This window comes from Agaricus bisporus (genome assembly GCF_000300575.1).
Source record: "Agaricus bisporus var. bisporus H97 unplaced genomic scaffold AGABI2scaffold_10, whole genome shotgun sequence".
Taxonomy (NCBI): Eukaryota; Fungi; Basidiomycota; class Agaricomycetes; order Agaricales; family Agaricaceae; genus Agaricus; species Agaricus bisporus.
This window is the reverse complement of record NW_006267345.1, coordinates 837,357-853,357: the sequence shown is the minus strand read 5'-3', so window position 1 is coordinate 853,357 and position 16,001 is coordinate 837,357. Positions and strand designations below refer to the sequence as shown.

At 47.0% G+C, this 16,001-nt stretch overlaps 4 protein-coding genes across 4 annotated transcripts; 3 read left to right on the top strand and 1 right to left on the bottom strand.

The window, feature by feature from the left end:
- On the top strand, positions 1 to 3,857 carry AGABI2DRAFT_121240 (hypothetical protein; the record flags this gene model as incomplete). The annotated part of the gene is made up of 9 exons (XM_006455491.1): positions 1 to 35; positions 99 to 135; positions 195 to 1,385; positions 1,436 to 1,596; positions 1,648 to 1,773; positions 1,833 to 2,763; positions 2,821 to 2,952; positions 3,006 to 3,039; positions 3,094 to 3,857. The coding sequence occupies 9 exons, from the start codon at positions 1 to 3 to the stop codon at positions 3,855 to 3,857; spliced, it is 3,411 nt and encodes a 1,136-aa protein (XP_006455554.1).
- Positions 3,858 to 5,504: 1,647 nt separating this feature from the next.
- AGABI2DRAFT_180441 (hypothetical protein) lies at positions 5,505 to 7,259 on the bottom strand (the record flags this gene model as incomplete). The annotated part of the gene is made up of 3 exons (XM_006455246.1): positions 5,505 to 5,580; positions 5,720 to 5,753; positions 6,446 to 7,259. The coding sequence occupies 3 exons, from the start codon at positions 7,257 to 7,259 to the stop codon at positions 5,505 to 5,507; spliced, it is 924 nt and encodes a 307-aa protein (XP_006455309.1).
- Positions 7,260 to 8,333: 1,074 nt separating this feature from the next.
- Positions 8,334 to 9,479, top strand: AGABI2DRAFT_121238 (hypothetical protein; the record flags this gene model as incomplete). Its single annotated transcript, XM_006455245.1, has 10 exons — positions 8,334 to 8,405; positions 8,465 to 8,474; positions 8,527 to 8,546; positions 8,603 to 8,732; positions 8,786 to 8,839; positions 8,892 to 8,924; positions 8,976 to 9,119; positions 9,177 to 9,266; positions 9,329 to 9,367; positions 9,421 to 9,479. The coding sequence occupies 10 exons, from the start codon at positions 8,334 to 8,336 to the stop codon at positions 9,477 to 9,479; spliced, it is 651 nt and encodes a 216-aa protein (XP_006455308.1).
- Positions 9,480 to 10,859: 1,380 nt separating this feature from the next.
- On the top strand, positions 10,860 to 15,986 carry AGABI2DRAFT_121237 (hypothetical protein; the record flags this gene model as incomplete). Its single annotated transcript, XM_006455244.1, has 12 exons — positions 10,860 to 10,938; positions 11,001 to 11,474; positions 11,530 to 12,157; positions 12,208 to 13,222; positions 13,272 to 13,433; positions 13,494 to 13,886; positions 13,945 to 14,151; positions 14,200 to 14,503; positions 14,555 to 14,805; positions 14,856 to 15,145; positions 15,210 to 15,331; positions 15,385 to 15,986. 12 exons carry the CDS (start codon positions 10,860 to 10,862, stop codon positions 15,984 to 15,986), a joined length of 4,527 nt encoding a protein of 1,508 aa, XP_006455307.1.
- Positions 15,987 to 16,001: the final 15 nt, after the last annotated feature.

The window sequence follows — 16,001 nt, the reverse complement described above, 5'->3', positions numbered from 1 at the left end:
ATGGATCAGCAGTCCCCGCTGGCTGCCTCTGTACCGTGCGTTCAACGTCCTCTACCGTGCCCTATGCAAGTCTGTTTACGATCATTGTTTGCTTATAGCCAAATACGCTCGCGCATCACAGTTGTCTGTGCAGAGGTAAGCTGGCCCCGATTATATGCGCCTCTCTTTTCATCTGGCTTCCCTTTTCTTCATAGTGCAAGCGACTCAAGTTAAAATGCGACCGTCGCTCTCCCTGCAGTAGCTGTACCAAACGGGATACAGTCGCAAGATGCATATATTCGCCTGCCGCAGCCGAGAAGGTGGACTTGCATTCTCTCAATAACCGACTGATGCAGGTAGAGGCTACTCTGGCGCAACTGACATCTGGGACCTTCCAATCGAGCTATCCCCCTGCCCAACCGCAGAATGCCACCGGTTCGCACACCCCTACCTTAGTATCCCCAGCGACGAGCCAAAGCAGTCATCATACGAGTGCCAGTCACCAACATCACCACCATCCCGCCGCAATCATGACACCCGAACGCGGATCCTCATGTTCCCTTGCCCTATCGTTGGATGAAATTCGTTCCGCCTGGTTAGATGCCGCCGGAAGCGGGCGGTGTAATCGGCCTACTCCTGGACGATCGGTACCTCCCACGAAATCCGATATTTCATCATCAAAAATGGAATGTCAACCGAGACTACCTCGAAATATGAACCCTAGCTTCTATCCTCACTCCCGCCACTCCAACCCTCAGCCGCTCCTCCCTTCGATCAGTTTGTATTATTCTACTCCATCGCCACCGCCTTTTGGATCACCGCCTCATACCCCCTTTCTTTCAATTACCCCTGCCATTTTAGACCTTTTGCCGACCACTCCAACATGTATGCGCATACTTGCACGAGCGAAAACAATTTTTGACCTCCGTCCCGTCCCGCTATTCGGAGGCTGGGGAAGATTCCAACGTAACGTGATTTCGATGTTGAATGATCGCCCTGGCGTCAACTACGCTACTGGACCTGGCGATTCTTCTTACCCCGGCAATGGAGCTAATAAGTCAGAGCACTTGAGCTCAGATTCTGGGGAGAAGCAACGATCGGGAAGCCTTCCGTTCTTCTCCATCGCCTGCGCAGTGTTGGCAGTTGGCGCCTCGGTTTCTGCCCCGGAATTGCTCGGCGGAGAGAATATCAATGCCGGCTTCCTGTATGCGCTTTCTCAGCAGGCGCTTTCGATTTGGGAAACATCCTCCTCACAAAAGTGCGAGCGTGACTATATTTTATATCTAGTGGCCTGCCTTGTTGGTGCCAATTACCTACTGATCGTCACTTCTGACACTTCCGAGGATTCAAAGGAGATGGAAGGTCGAAATGAAGCTGTTGGTAAAGCTCGGGCGGTGTTCCCTTTGGTAGGAGACTTTTACTATTTGATTCCGAAACCTTTTACAATGTTGCTTAGGTCGGAAAAATGGTCAATGTGGCCCGAGTGATTGATCTCGGCAAGGAGAGAGCTGCTTGGCAAGAAGAGGAAAGTGAGTGTACTTCGAAAGGGCAGTCAGAGGGACGTATATGGGAAGAGTTTCGACGGACGGTTTGGTGGGATGTGATGTTCTATGACTTGTATGACTTCGATTCTCTGAGTTATATTTGCACCTGATGATCAATTACTAGATTCGTATCGGATGCATTGGGACATCCTTCACTCATTTCTCCTTTATCTTATTCCCCCAAGTTTCCTGAAATGTCGGACATGTCTTACGATCCTCATTCAAAGAGGTATGTTGCAGCTCGTTGTCGGTGCGTACTTTTGTCTCTTCATATGAACGGTTGGCACTTAATACCGTCATTCGTCACAGACTAGTCCACCTTGCTCAACGTGTTCGACACAAATTGTCCCATCCCGGCTGTTGTTGTGGCTATACATTCGATCAGGCCACAGCCCTTGAAGATGATGTCCGAAGATGGAGTCGCGAGTCGCTCTTACTTGATGACGATGAAAGGTGCGACGAACGGCGACATATATGGGAGCTATCCATTGTAGCCCAACTGTTGATCCTAAGAGCGTACATCCCCTTCCTGATATCCGCCAATTCCGCAGCTAGCGCTAAGAAACAAGCAAACGTAGCTTCAGTCCCAAACAAAGGGAGGTCCGCCCTGGACGAGAAATCACCTATTCAGGGAAGCGTGTTGGCGATGGCCACTCAGTCGTGCCTTGGCGCAGCCCAAACGATTCTTCGGCTGGGAACCAAACTGAAGACTTCGATATCTAAGGAATCAAATGGTGGATCTACGCTTGTCGGGCCCATTCTGATGGACATCTACTCTCTTGAGAGAATGGTTTTCGATGCGGTCGTCATTACTCAATCTTCTACTGCCGTCTCCGTTGTCAGCGAGGCTGAGGTGAGACGAGGCTTTGATATATTGGCGGAGCGAGAGTTTACTTTGGGTCAAGAGAGAAGGGAAATTTGGGAAACAGTGCAGCAACGCGTTTTTGCCAGCGGAAAGTTGCAGTTCCCCCCTGCAGGATCTGGAACTAAACGCAAACACGACCAATTGGAAAGTCCAATCGCCACTATCGATAAGACGTCAATTAGAAAGGTTGAAGGCGCTGCATCGAAGCACCCAAAGATAAGTAAACAACAACCTGTTGTCGGTATAAGATACCGCCCGGGAAAAATGTTGGTTACCCCTCCAATTCGTACGGCGGAGCCGGAATACGAAAGATTCAAAGTGACCGAGTACAGCTATATTCCAGACATTGACGTCCGAGGGGCTGGCAATGAACAGGTAAGAAACCGTGCGGCGGAGGCAAAGATGACACAGGCTGATACGACCTCTACTCAGTTCCATCAGCATTCTCTTTCACCTCAGCAATCCAAACACCATGTAGGAACCTACAGTGACCCCCCAGCCGTACTTTCTCCCCAGCAACATGTTACTCAGGTTGAACATCGGACGCCTGTCGACTCGCCAATGGTATGATTTACCCAGACTCTTTATTTCCATTCTTAACAGAATATCTCAAATAGGCTCAGACAAAGCCTATGTATCATTTCGATGAGGGTCTGTTGCATTTTAAGATATGTGTGACTTGGCTTTATACTGATTCGTGCACAGCGCAAGCGTCGGCTACTTCGTTCAATGATTATGCCAGAAATCACGCTGTAAATGGTGATGCTCAAACAGACCACCCATCACCCGCATCTTACCGTTCCAACGTATCGCCTTTCAATTCACACCGGTTCGGCAGCCCAGAAAGCTTTTCGAAACACACACCTAACTCACAGGTGGCTGCGGACAGTCCCACGATCGGTTTTGATATTTCAGACGGTCAAACCGCCGCGAAATATCCGGTTGGTGGGCCGCCCAAGTTTGGATCCGACCGACAGTCGTTTGCGCCAGACAATCCCCAGCCTCATTATGATAAGATCTCGCCGTTCCCTAATCCCGGTGCTGAGGTCATACGATCACCCGTTTTGAATAGTTCAGCGTCCTCTGTCGAAGGCCATTCGCATCGCTCAAGTCCTGCTCGTTATGAAGTGCCTGCACCTGACAGCGGCCATTCATCCGCAGGGTTCATCAGTGTCGGTTCCTATGAACCCTTGGGTGTTCGAATGGAAGGCAGTGTTTCTGGCACCCCAATCTACGAACGGTCTCTGTACGACAAAGTTCAACAACACCAAATACTTCAACATGGCAGTCATGCACTATCTGTTAACAGCCATCCCCCACATAACGTGATCACCAACAGCTTTATCGGGGAGCTGGCTCAAGGATTTTCTATGCCTACACATCATCGCCATGCATCGCATCAATCTTGGACATCGACGCAGCCGCCGCAGCCCCTTGTTGATGCTACAGCTAGTCAGAATTTCTGGTGACACGCCTGCACTATTCGCTCTTTTTGGGTTTTTTCTCTCTCTCCGGCCCTGCTCGCCAGCATCATTTCCGCCTTGTTTCCATCCATCTATCTCATCTTCCCAACTTCAGCATCAGTCACATCCTCTCTTATTCGCCGCACCGGACTAAGCACCGTCCAGATCGCTGATTGTGATCGTGTATCATTGTCTTTTGTGACTCGGCCCACTGTGCTTCTTTTCCCATGTCATTGTCCTGCCTTGGTCTATCCGCTTCATATGGGACACTTTTCATCCAGCATAACATCCACATCGATTCGCCTGTCCCAAATTATTCCCTCACGACTATCTATGCACATGACCCTGTAAACGTCGATCCAGCCAGCTCAAGCCTTTCCTAGTATGGGACTCCTTAGTAATAGAAAGGGAAATACCCATTTGTGAGTATCGCAAATCGCTGTTGGCAGTTACTACAATTCGATGAGGACCTAGCACATCGCTTTTTCTGTATTTCATGTATGTAATTATTTTTATTGTTTCCGCCCTGCGGTTGTTATGGCTCTTCAACGCTTTCGTATGCGTTTGCTTTGCTCTAGTAGATACATAATTTCTCTATAGAATCTCGTCAACCCTAACAAATATTTATCTGGCAATAGTTCGAGGAGAACCTTTATTGATTCATATGGCGTGACGAATTTTTTCGAAGATTAGCATACAATGGGGGTGAGAACTCGAATGTAGTATATGTCACTGTAGTGAGGGGTATTTAGAAACTTTGATTGATGCTGATGGGCAACATAATTAAGGTCCTAGTTCGGTCAGTCACCCTGACGCCCGAAGTAAAGAGATCCTGAAAGGATTCCTTCCTTATGTTGTAACGCATGATGATGATGATCACCGCTTGTCTCATATTGAATAAGAATTGAGTGATAGCATTTAGAACATATTAGGAGACGGTAGACTCTTGATATGAAGGGTCTGTGACAGGGGCTGAGTTGGACTGGATGTACTACGTACTATACAAGATTATAAGCCAAGTTGCATGAAGATCCCTAACCTGGTCTTGGCTCACACCCTTTGGAAAATTTCGAGGCCGGTGCAATGATGATCTTCTTGAAGTCAAAATGACGATACAGATACTTGAGGTCAATTGTCATTCAATGCTTCATTCGATCAAGCGATGACCGAGAGGAATTTGACTAGCCGGCTTTTTGAAGACGACGGTGTTCTGATTTGTATACAAACAAAAGAAATGAAAGAAAATAAGGAAACAATCCTATGTTATACGTTGAGATGATATGGTACCAAAAGTATCAGTATCCGATATACCACGAAGATGTCAGACCCTTCAATTACTTAAAAAAAACTACTCCAATATATATATGATCACTCCTCCCCAAGTTCTTGCCAAGCCAAGGAGTTTTCCATTCTTGGCTATTTTATCACACATGTGCGTCTGCGATTTCAAAAGTTTCCAAAAACATCATTGACACGACCCCTGTATGAAATCATGAACAAAGAAGAAGAGGTGTAACAGTTGTTATTCGGCCCCTTTGAAAAGAATCAGAAATAAAGACTTCTTCCCGTCAGAAAGTTTTCTATGGAAAGTCTATTTTGTATTTATATTTTTATTTGTTCGCTATTTGATGGTGGATGATCATGAAGCCTTGATTATCGGTTTCCGTTATTGTTGATGAGATGATGGCGAGATATAGATGATGATGATGGATTCTTGGAGTCCAGGGTACTGTACGACAGACAGTAGATAATCGCTAATAACAATAGTTTTTACCCTTCTCAAGGCTTTGATCCAGACCAAATTCGTCATATATTTTTACGCGGAGCAATCAACGCGTTCTTTTTCGCCGTAAATAAAGATTACAAACCTTTCTTTCGCGTAAAGTTCGCTGGGTGGAAAGACTAAAGTAAAAAAAAAGACAGAATTGTGAAGATATCGATCTACAAGTAGGCCCCCGAAAAAGAAGACGGGGTCAGGTGTTACACGAAATTCAGTCCGACAGTATAGGTACAAAAGCGAAACAAAAACAGAAACAAAAACAGAAACAAAAAATGGTTGCTTAACAACTATCGTCGTATTTATAAGATAGGTGTCATCAAGCCAAGGAAACTGGCAGGCGTCTGAATAGATAAATCTCTGGGATTCAAAGCCAGGTTCAGATCACCCTTACTTGTGAAAGCGGATGGCAATTTCGACGACATTGACGAGAGACATTCAGTAGTGGGGATGACAGAAGGCGGCAAAGGACGAAATATAGGAGAGGAATTGGAGCTGGAACCGCGGCTACTGATTTGGAGTAGCATAGTAGCAGCATGTTCATCCTCCGCAGTACGTATCAGCATAGGCGAAATTGGTTTTTGCTGTTGCATGTTTCTCGACGGCCGAGAGACCGATGGCGTCAATGACGCAGCAAGACCACTCGTAGGTGTAACAGGATCGAAATGAGGGAACGAGGGAGGAGTGAGAAGTTGCAAGGGAGGTATAAATTCTTTGTTGCGTTGATGATTTATACAAGAGGGAGAACATGTCAATCCAGATGGATCAAGGAGAGTTTCGGGGAGCCAAGATGAGATTGACGGGAGGCGATGCGTACTGGTACTGTCTCCAAAAGCGCCACCTAAGGGCGAAGCCGCAGTAAATTCTGCAGGCTCTGGATGGCGGGAGGGAACTAGGCGAGCACGTTTTGTACGGCCACGATCTTCAGCATCAGAGGGATCCGTGGACGGGCTGGTGGTGCAAAGGGTAGCAAGTGCCTCGGTGCTGGGCTCAGGCTGCGTAGGGTTTTCCTCAGTGGTAAGACTGCCACACTTGTGACAAACAGCGCTGTCCTGTTCGAGCTTGGCCACACGCTGGAGTAGATCCTGCATGTATGCCACCGTTCGAACAAGAACCTCCAGTTTATATTCTCGCTCTCTCTCTTCTTTTCTCCGCGTCGGCTTGGCTTTCGATTTTTTCTTACCGTCTCCATAGTCTCCATCTCCGTCGTCGTTGTCCGAATCATCCTCTTCGTCCGAAGTCAGATCCTGTTGTTTTGCCTTCCTGCCGTAATCAGGTGGCACGAGTTCTTTCAATGTCGCCAGAGCATTGTTTATTTTTGTCCTACGAGCTTTCTCGATGATTGAATGATTCAATCGCCGTTGGGCCTCCCGCGCAGAACGGGAGAGGGGTCCGGGCTTTCTGCCACGTTTACCGGGAGGGTTGGAAACAGTCGACTCTGAGGTAGACGGCAGAGTGGGAGACGCAGAAGAAGTGTTGCTGCTAGAAGGCCTTAAAGATAAGGCAGGCAAAAGTGGTCTTGGCTGAGTAGGAGAGACTGCGGCAGCTGGACTGATGTCGTTCCGAGGGCGTTTAGCTCGCCTCGGGAGATTGCAACTGGCAGCATAGACGCTATTGGTGGCATGAGACATGAAGAAAGCGGAGGCAGCAATCACGGCGACTCATAAGCTCGACCGATCCTTGGATTAATGCCCGTGTGCCGAGAAACGTGCAGCACACGACTTGTCGAGATAAACCTGATTGGCTTGCCGAGACACGTTCGAATCACCGTCACAGTCGCCTTTAACGCTCACCCTTCCTCACCTTGGCCCTTCGTCTTCCCTGATCTTCCTCATCACTACACATGACCTTCCGTGCCACCAGCGATGAACGTGCCAAGTTGAAAGTGGCTAGGAGGGTGGCATGTAAAATCTAAGAGCTAAGTAAGCAGCATGTGTACACTAATAATAGATACTTAGATATAAAAGTGCATAGTCGACTTCCTCGGGTTCTTCCCTCTTCGATACCTATCCTCCTGTACAGTCTTGTACAGTACGTGCATCCTCTCTATCAAGCTAGGCTGAAACTACTCCATCCCTGCGTGAGTATAAGTCCTTCCTTTCTGAGCATCTTAGGTTTTCAGAATTGGTAAAGTCACTTGACCAACGTATTTTGAGGGGGAGACCAATGACACTAGCATGTGGAAGAAAGAAATAGCCGGTTTGTCCCGGGGGTCAGCAAAGCTCTCCCCCGGACTAATACGGCTGTCCGACCATTCATTAAACGAGACGAATCGTGCGATCAGCAAGTGTGAGAATATCCAGAATTTCTTCTCATATAAATGAATAATGGTGTTGCGATCGAAAAATGAATTGGTAATTCATATATCATTCACCTCTTCATTACCCACCCCTTATAGCAGGAAACGTTGCGTTCAAGCGGGATTCTGTGCGGTATCTGTACATTTTGCTTCACGGGTGCTAGAGAAGACGAATGCGAAATATGCTGACTTTGGTGTTTTCCCCATATCCAACAGGCGGTTGGGTATCCTTGATTGAATCTTGGATCGGATCGCCATATTAAAATCGGATCGCTATAACAAGATGATAAAATTGGATTATACAGCGGAACCCTATAAGCGATATGAGACAAGTCTCCTAGGAAATTGAATAAAAGCAATCCCATCGACGTCAAGGCTCGTATCTCCCCAACTAGGTTCAGCCAAAATGGCCGCCCCAGCTCTACCAGCTTCAAGTGCTGAGCTTGCCAAAGCTCTCAACCACGTCGTAATTGGCAAAGTGAGCTTTTTCGCATTTGCTTCTGAATTAGCTGCCTCATTTAACTCATAACTCCTAAGTGGTGCGACAGTGAGTCTTTTACTCTTCCCAATCTTGATATGCGCTGATTCCCATAGTCTAGTGGCCACAATCGTCGTCTTTGTGGGTTACACAGAAGTTCGTTTATGAATTTTTCATCCTGCTCACACGAGTCTCAGTTTTTTGAATGCTTGATTACGATGGACATGGAAGTAGAGCTGGTTTGGAAGTCCAAGTGGACATTCACAAAGGCTATGTATCTAATCAATCGTTACTCTACTATCACGGATATCGTCGTTCTTTACTTCCGTGAGTGCTTTCTCTCTTTGTACACAAATTCTTGATTTTAAACCGGGTGAAAGACAACTATGGTACATGGGTTTCCGCCTGCCAAGCGATTTACCATTTGGGCATAGGTGAGCATCTTTCTTTCTGCTAGACGTGAAATATCAGTTCGAGAAATAATAGCCCTCTACATCGTCGGTATATATTTGTCGGAAAGTAAGTCTTCCGAACTCGTCCATGGTGAGAAGCGTCTCAATATAAAGATAGGCCTGCTTATCTTGCGGGTTGCTGTCATCTGGAAAGCAATTGGAAAACAATGGATATTTGTCGTTGGTATCCTATGGGCAATGTACAGCGCTGTCATGGTCTACATGCTCACCAGCACCTTCCTTTTGCTACGTGATGTTACTTGTGAGTGAAGTCGACGGTTATCGAGTTCGGCGCTGATGGAAACGCTTTTTTTCTCAGTCTTTACTCTACTTCCATTTGGCGGTTGCTTGGCCCAACCGAAGACAACACTTTGGCTCGACTATTGCTTGTTACTCATTTATGACATAAGTGCGTCGCGGTGATGCATACTGTGAGAAGAAGCTGCCGATTGATATGTGCCTTTCAACTAGCTATGCTTGCGTTCATGGCTTATCCAACACTGAAGGCCTGTATGTGAAGTGAATTTTACTTTCGATAATGGGTAATTTAGGCTTTTCCCTAGTCACCGTCCCATATAAGCCAACAGGATTTGTGAAGCACATTCATTTTGAGGGTGCGTAATTTCATCTTGGAAAAATTCGATGTTTATAACGACGCTCAGGATTGCTTTTCTACGTTTACTTGTGTTGTATGTACCACTTCTATGAGTTTTCGCCCCATCATAATTCACAGTCGCTCGTAGTGCTCGACGCTATCTGTATGGTTATACAATTGGCTGTGGTCCGTCCACTTATTCCACCTTGAAAAAACAAAACTTAATTTTCACTCAAACAGCCGGACGATATATTTCTTTTCGTGATGTAAGCAGCGTTATTTGCATGCATCGAATATTTTGGGTTCTCAATCATCTCACATCATTTCGTAGGCCCGGACGTATCATACGGTCCTTGTTAGCTGGCCGAGTCGTGTTGCACATTCGTGATTTTGTCTCTCGACAAGCAAAGGGCAGAGAAGGAGAAAGCGGCGACGTCAGCACTATAAAGTTCCGTTAATTTGCGCTTTTTGTCGTTTGTCGTTCGGAACTTGTTTGAGCAAATTAATCCGGAGTGGGTTTTGCTGGGATCTGGATTTCGAGAGTTTGAATTTCAGGAGCTCGTTGAGTTTTTTTTCTCTTGTAGAATCTTTACATCCGATCGTTTCAATTAAAGTGAAAGATAGTACCATTAAAACATCACTGAAACCAGTGTTGCGATGTTCAGATGGTCTCAAGTCACTGTGATGATTCGTCGGGTTGGAGCATAATTCACAGACTGAACATTGCGAGCTTTCCTTCATCATTGTCAGATAGTGAGAGATCGTACAGACATTTACTTTTAATAATTTGTTATGTCAATGGTCAATTTGAATCACAAAAAAAAATTACCACCCCTTTCAAAGCACCATCGCCCCAGATCGCCCCAGGATCGCCCCTCGACCTGGCAACCATCGGGAGCAATAAACAAGAACATCACTCCATCACTAGTTCGGTTCACGGGTCAAAGTTATGCCAGTTGTTTAGAGCTACTTACTACATATGCAAATGGCGTCTCAACTTATCGTTGAATCCTATCGGACCTATCTAAACGATAGTGAAATCTAGAAGCATAGTGGAGCATGTGCTCTTTTAATAACGGCTATGTAGATTATCAAATCTTGTTTTCTGTATGCATTCTTAGAAGAGGCAAGTACGCTCATCCAAATTTAAAGTAGGTTGCATCAAGTAATAAAGCATGTGTGCTTTACGATGATTATCTTCACCAACAACTTTTCAAGAACAATAAGTTTATTCGGGTCCTCAGAACGAATTAGTGTTTAGAAGATATCAGGATACGTACATAGTGTTAATTGAGAGGCAATATGGACCCACTGTGTGACTCGTGATAACATGATCTGTAGATTAGATAAGCAGAGGCACGCCTGTCACGACGCGAATTGAGACGCGACTTGTTATTCCCATTTCTCATGGATGACACTCCCAATTCCTCCTCAGGCCCACGGCGTTCGCAGAGGGACAGAAGAATAGTAAAGCCCTTTGCTTCAGGTAGCCTTGTTTGTCCAATATATTATTGTAAGGAAACTTAACCAGATCCTCTGCCAACTCAGTCTCCTCGAAACGCAAGCGCAAGCCCACCGAAACCGATGGAGAAGACGGTCAACCAGCAACTATAGCTGAGAGCGCGGGAGAGGAACAAGAAATAGAGTCTGAAGATGAGCCTCGCGACGACGAGCGTACTCCCAAACAGAAACGAAAGCGTTCCAAGACCTCAGGTATCAAGGTCAAAGGCGCGCCCCCTACGAAACGGCCCAAGACAGCCGAAACCGACGTAGAGGGACATTCTTCGGGCGGCGAAGAAGCTGATGGATCCGCAAACGAAGACGACGAAACTGCTAGAAAGAAGTCGAATGGACTATCGAAGATTAAGACGAAGCGACAACGCAAATTCAAGGCGACTGCCCCGACTAAGCCAGCTAAGCCAGGTGGTAGACGAGGCCGCCGCGTGAAGGATAAGGGGAAGGGATATGATGCGGAGCAAATCGCGAGGGATACAATGATTGCGAATGATAACACCCTTTTCAGTGCGTCCTACCGCTGCGGAGGCTGGTGCAGAATACCTTAAGACTCTCTTTTTAGACGCCCTTGTTGACTCTACAGTGGCCCTCCAGGACGCAGCTCAGGATTTTGTTCGCTCTCTTCAGGAAACCCCAGAAGCCGCTCAGGCGGAGTTGGTCAACCTTATCCTTCGCTGTTGTGGTTGTAATGATTCCGTGGATTCAAATCAAGCTGTTGACTATGATGGCGTTGTCGACGCGCTAGACAACTTCACGGAAGCACTTAAGCAAGAGAATTCGCCTGTCTTTCCCCTTACTTCAAAACTTGCTGTCTTCAAACCATTTCGGACATCACTTTCAGAGTTCATTGACCGCCTCATATCATCCGCCGCCGATTTTGGTGTATTATATACCTCAGACCTTATGTTGACCCTCCAAACATGGGTAATCGCTATGTCCTCGTCTCAAATTCGAAGTTTCCGGCACACAGCTACAGTAGTCGCACTTGAAGTTGAAACATCACTTTGCGACGTTGCCGCTGCCGTAGATAAAGAAGCGGAGGTTGTTAGCCGACAGCGCGAGGGGGAGAAAAAGCGGAAAGGGACCGGAAAAGGTGTCGCTGCCAGAGACAAAGAGTTGGAGGCAAAGGCCCGGGAGGTCAGAGAGAGGCGGACGAAGTTGGCTGAATTTCTGAAAGAAATCGTTGATGGGTAAGTTGAACTGATATTTCAGTTGTATGTTTATTCATGGCCTTCCCAAGCGTGTTTGTTCACCGATATCGTGATTTGGATCCCAACATTCGAGCTGAATGCGTTCGTTCCATTGGTCGCTGGTTTGCTAAATATCCCGGCCACTTTCTCAATAATTCGTACCTGCGTTACGTTGGTTGGGTTCTTTCCGACGCTAATACACACGTCCGTCTCGAAGCGGTCAAGTCATTAACGTCTGTCTATGGTCAAGATGAATATATCGGTACCCTATCACAATTCACGGAACGCTTCACCTCTCGTTTACTCGAAATGGCCACCAGCGATATCGAACTTTCTGTTCGCGTTGCCGTTATACAAGTGCTTGAAGCCATTGATGCTCAATCTCTTTTGGAAGAGACAGACAGGGAGAAGTTATGTTTGTTAATTTATGATGAAGAGGTGAAAGTGCGGAAAGCAGTTGGTGGATTTGTGAAACGCGTATGGGAAGAGAGCCGGGAAGAACGGGCTGTACTCGGTCGCAAAGGCAGAGGAAGAAAGAAGGCAGGTAGATCACAAGATAAAGATAGAGATGAAGAAAGAATTGGATTGAAAGCAATTGCTGCCTTACTCGAGAAGTGGGCCAATGTGCTTAGCGAGCTCGCTGGTGATGCGGAAGACAGCGAAAATGGAGATGATGTTCTTGTCGCCGGCGTCAATGGACAGGATGAAAGCGAATCATTGGATGGACCTTCGAGACGATCGTCAAGACGGAAAGAAGTTCTTGCAGTTGTTGGCACAGATAAGAAGGGGAGGGTCACTCTAGCAGTTGAGGCACTATGGGATGAAGTAGAGCATTTGCATAACTGGCAAGGAATACTGGACATGCTTTTGCTTGATCATACTTCTGCTGATGAGGCTCGAGCCCAGAATGGTCGAGTCAATGGTAAGGAGCACACTCCTCCAGAGTCAACGGAAACCGCTATCCAGGATAGCTGGAGGTTAGATGAAGGAGAGGAGACGATTTTACTGGAAATACTTAGTGCTTCTATCAGGCAAACTAAGTTCATTGCAGGTGGTGGGAAGAAGGTGAGTGACTGTTCTAGTGTCACTGCGTAGAGGCTGACAAGAACGCTAGGGCGAAGAAGAAAATGTATCGAATGATATCACCCGGGAGCTTATAACAGCTCTACCGCGTCTATTTATCAAATATCAGACTGACCAAATCCGCATCGCTAACGTCTTATTAATACCAAGCCTGATGAACCTTGACCTCTATCTCGAAATGCGCATGCTCCCGGTTAGCATTTGCTTTTGTTAAGATGATTGCGGAAAATCTGACTATATGCACATTTTGTAGGCATACAAAACGTTATGGGACGATATAATCAAACAATACATGTCTCATTCTTCTGTAGCGGTGCTAAGCCACGCAATGGCAACTATTCGATATCTTATGGATGCCACATCCCTTTCCAACGCTAATAGCACGAAAATACTCGAGCTAGAGGACGAGCTAGCGACCGCTTTGAGAGACACGGTGGGCGGAAGGGACGAAATCGAAGTTGCAACCCTCGCGGAAGATGAGGTTTTGGCGCTCGGCGCACACTGTTCTAGGATTGGTGTGTTGTTTGGGGTAAGAAATCTGACAGCATGGATGGAGGAGGATGAGAGTGGAAACCAGAGCAGTGCCTGGGATATTGTCAGTGCTCTTGTTGAAAGAGGGCGGCTGGGATACAAGGAGGAAGAAACGGTCAGTTTTCATAATCCCCCTCCTGGCGAGATTACTTCAGTGTTGACTCGCCGAATAGATGGTCGAGCAAGCTCTTCACGTGTTAACTTTGCACATTATTTGGAAGAGCAAAGATTTACCAAAACCCCAACCTGGCCAGGAACCCACAGCAGATGAGGAAAAATACAGAGATGCGTTAAAGCAGCAACGGGACTCATTGGTTGAAAAGCTATCTGAGTTTGCAATTGGAACTCAATCGAATACAGCTGAAGGAGTTAAACGCGCGGTATGTCGTTGTGACCGCGTCCTTACGTCATTTCAAACGATTTTTTAGGCCTTCAAATATCTTCTTGACCTTCATGTCCTCTTCGCTCCGGTGCCGAAGGAAGCAGCTGACTCGGGAGATGGTGACTTCACCTTGACCCTAGACGATGAAACACAGCATCGCTGCGCAGGATATTTACAAGCCGAAATTGAACGCTTTGTTGAATTATTGGAGGATGATGCTACTCACACAGAGCCCAAACCGGCGACTGACGACGAGCAGGCCAGCGCGGACGAGGAGGATGAACGCTCCAAATCAAAATCAAAAGAAACTGGAAAGGCGGCCCAGGGAAAGAAGAGTCAGAAGAAAGAAGGTGAGTCTCGCGACGCTCGTGGTAAGCTTTTTGTGGCTAACCCTGTGTTAGTGGATACAGAATCTCGCTCTTGGCTTGAAAGAGAGTATTTATTCATTGATGTGATATCCACCTTTCTGAGGGCAGTCCGCGCGGGAGCTATCAATATCCAGCACGGATCTGTGCTGCTGGCGCATTATGGACGTCTTGGCGTAGCTTTTGATACGTGTGTCAAGGTCGTCGTCGATATTTTGAGAGAAGAAGGACTTGCTGGTGGCAACGGGGAGATTATCGTTGCTGTTGTCACCAAGGCTGTTCAAGAGGTTCGTCAATGCTTGCTGCCTTTCCACGTTGACTGATGTAAGCAACCTAGGCATTCTTATTGGTCCTCGATGGATACGTTGAAGACGAATATAACGCTGTTCATCTCGCAAAGCTCCTCTCGAGTTGTTTCGTTATCCGTGGTGGGCAGCTTGTGGTGCTGAAACGTCTGGATGCGCAGTTCATTGTCCAGATACACGTAAATCTATTGAACTGGGTCGTCAAACGACTGGCGGCGTATCAGAATAACAAGAACAAGAAAGGATTGAAGAAATGTTTATTATTCTTCAGGGTCTTGCTGCCACTGTTAAGCTCCATCCAGAATCGCGATGCTTTGAAAATGTCGGTTTCGCTCTCTTTTTTTCTTGGAAGGGAATCACTATAGATGCTTACCGCCGATTTTCAGAAAAGCACACGCAGATCAGATTTTCGATCAGGCCAAGGTTGACATTTCTCCTACACTCAAAGCTTGGGAGCCACAGCGGCAGTACGAAAAGAAGTTGCACACCGTGATGAACAAGGATAAAGGTAGGTGTAGCATTTTAGTAGTGACTACCGGCGAGTTTCTGACAGTATTTCAGCTACAGAGGGTCGAAGAAGAAGGCGAGACAAGGGTACTGCAAGTGCAGGCGAGCTTACAACTGCAGATGAAGAATCAGAAGGCGAGAGGCTGGGGGACACTGACGGAGAACAGTCAAAGACGTCACGACCGAAGCCTCGCAGAACACGACACACTCGTGCAAATCCAAATCCTGAAGAGGAACCCCAGGAGCTGGAGCAGAACATAAGTGAGAACGAGCAGGAGCAAGATCAAATAATGGCTACCCCCAAAGCAAACCGGGTCAGACCTGAGGCTGTGACGCCATCACCCGCACCCTCTGGGGCCGCTGAGGTTTCTGCCTCTCAAGCTACAGCTGCTGATGGAGCTGAACCCGAGCCTGAAGCAACTTTGTCAGCTCAGCAGCAACCGACGACACCTCGAAGGACGTCAGTAGATACGGAGCTAGGAGAAGCCGTCGATGAGTCGCTAGAGACACCGAAAATGAGTACGACGAAGAAACGGCCCAGGGGAGATGAGGACAATGAGGCCTCTCTCCTACTTGAGCCTCGGGAAGAAGCTGTAGAGCAACCAAGTACACCTGTTGATGAAGTTTACGTCCGTAAAAAGCGGATCCGCGTGTAAAGTCTTATGCCCATC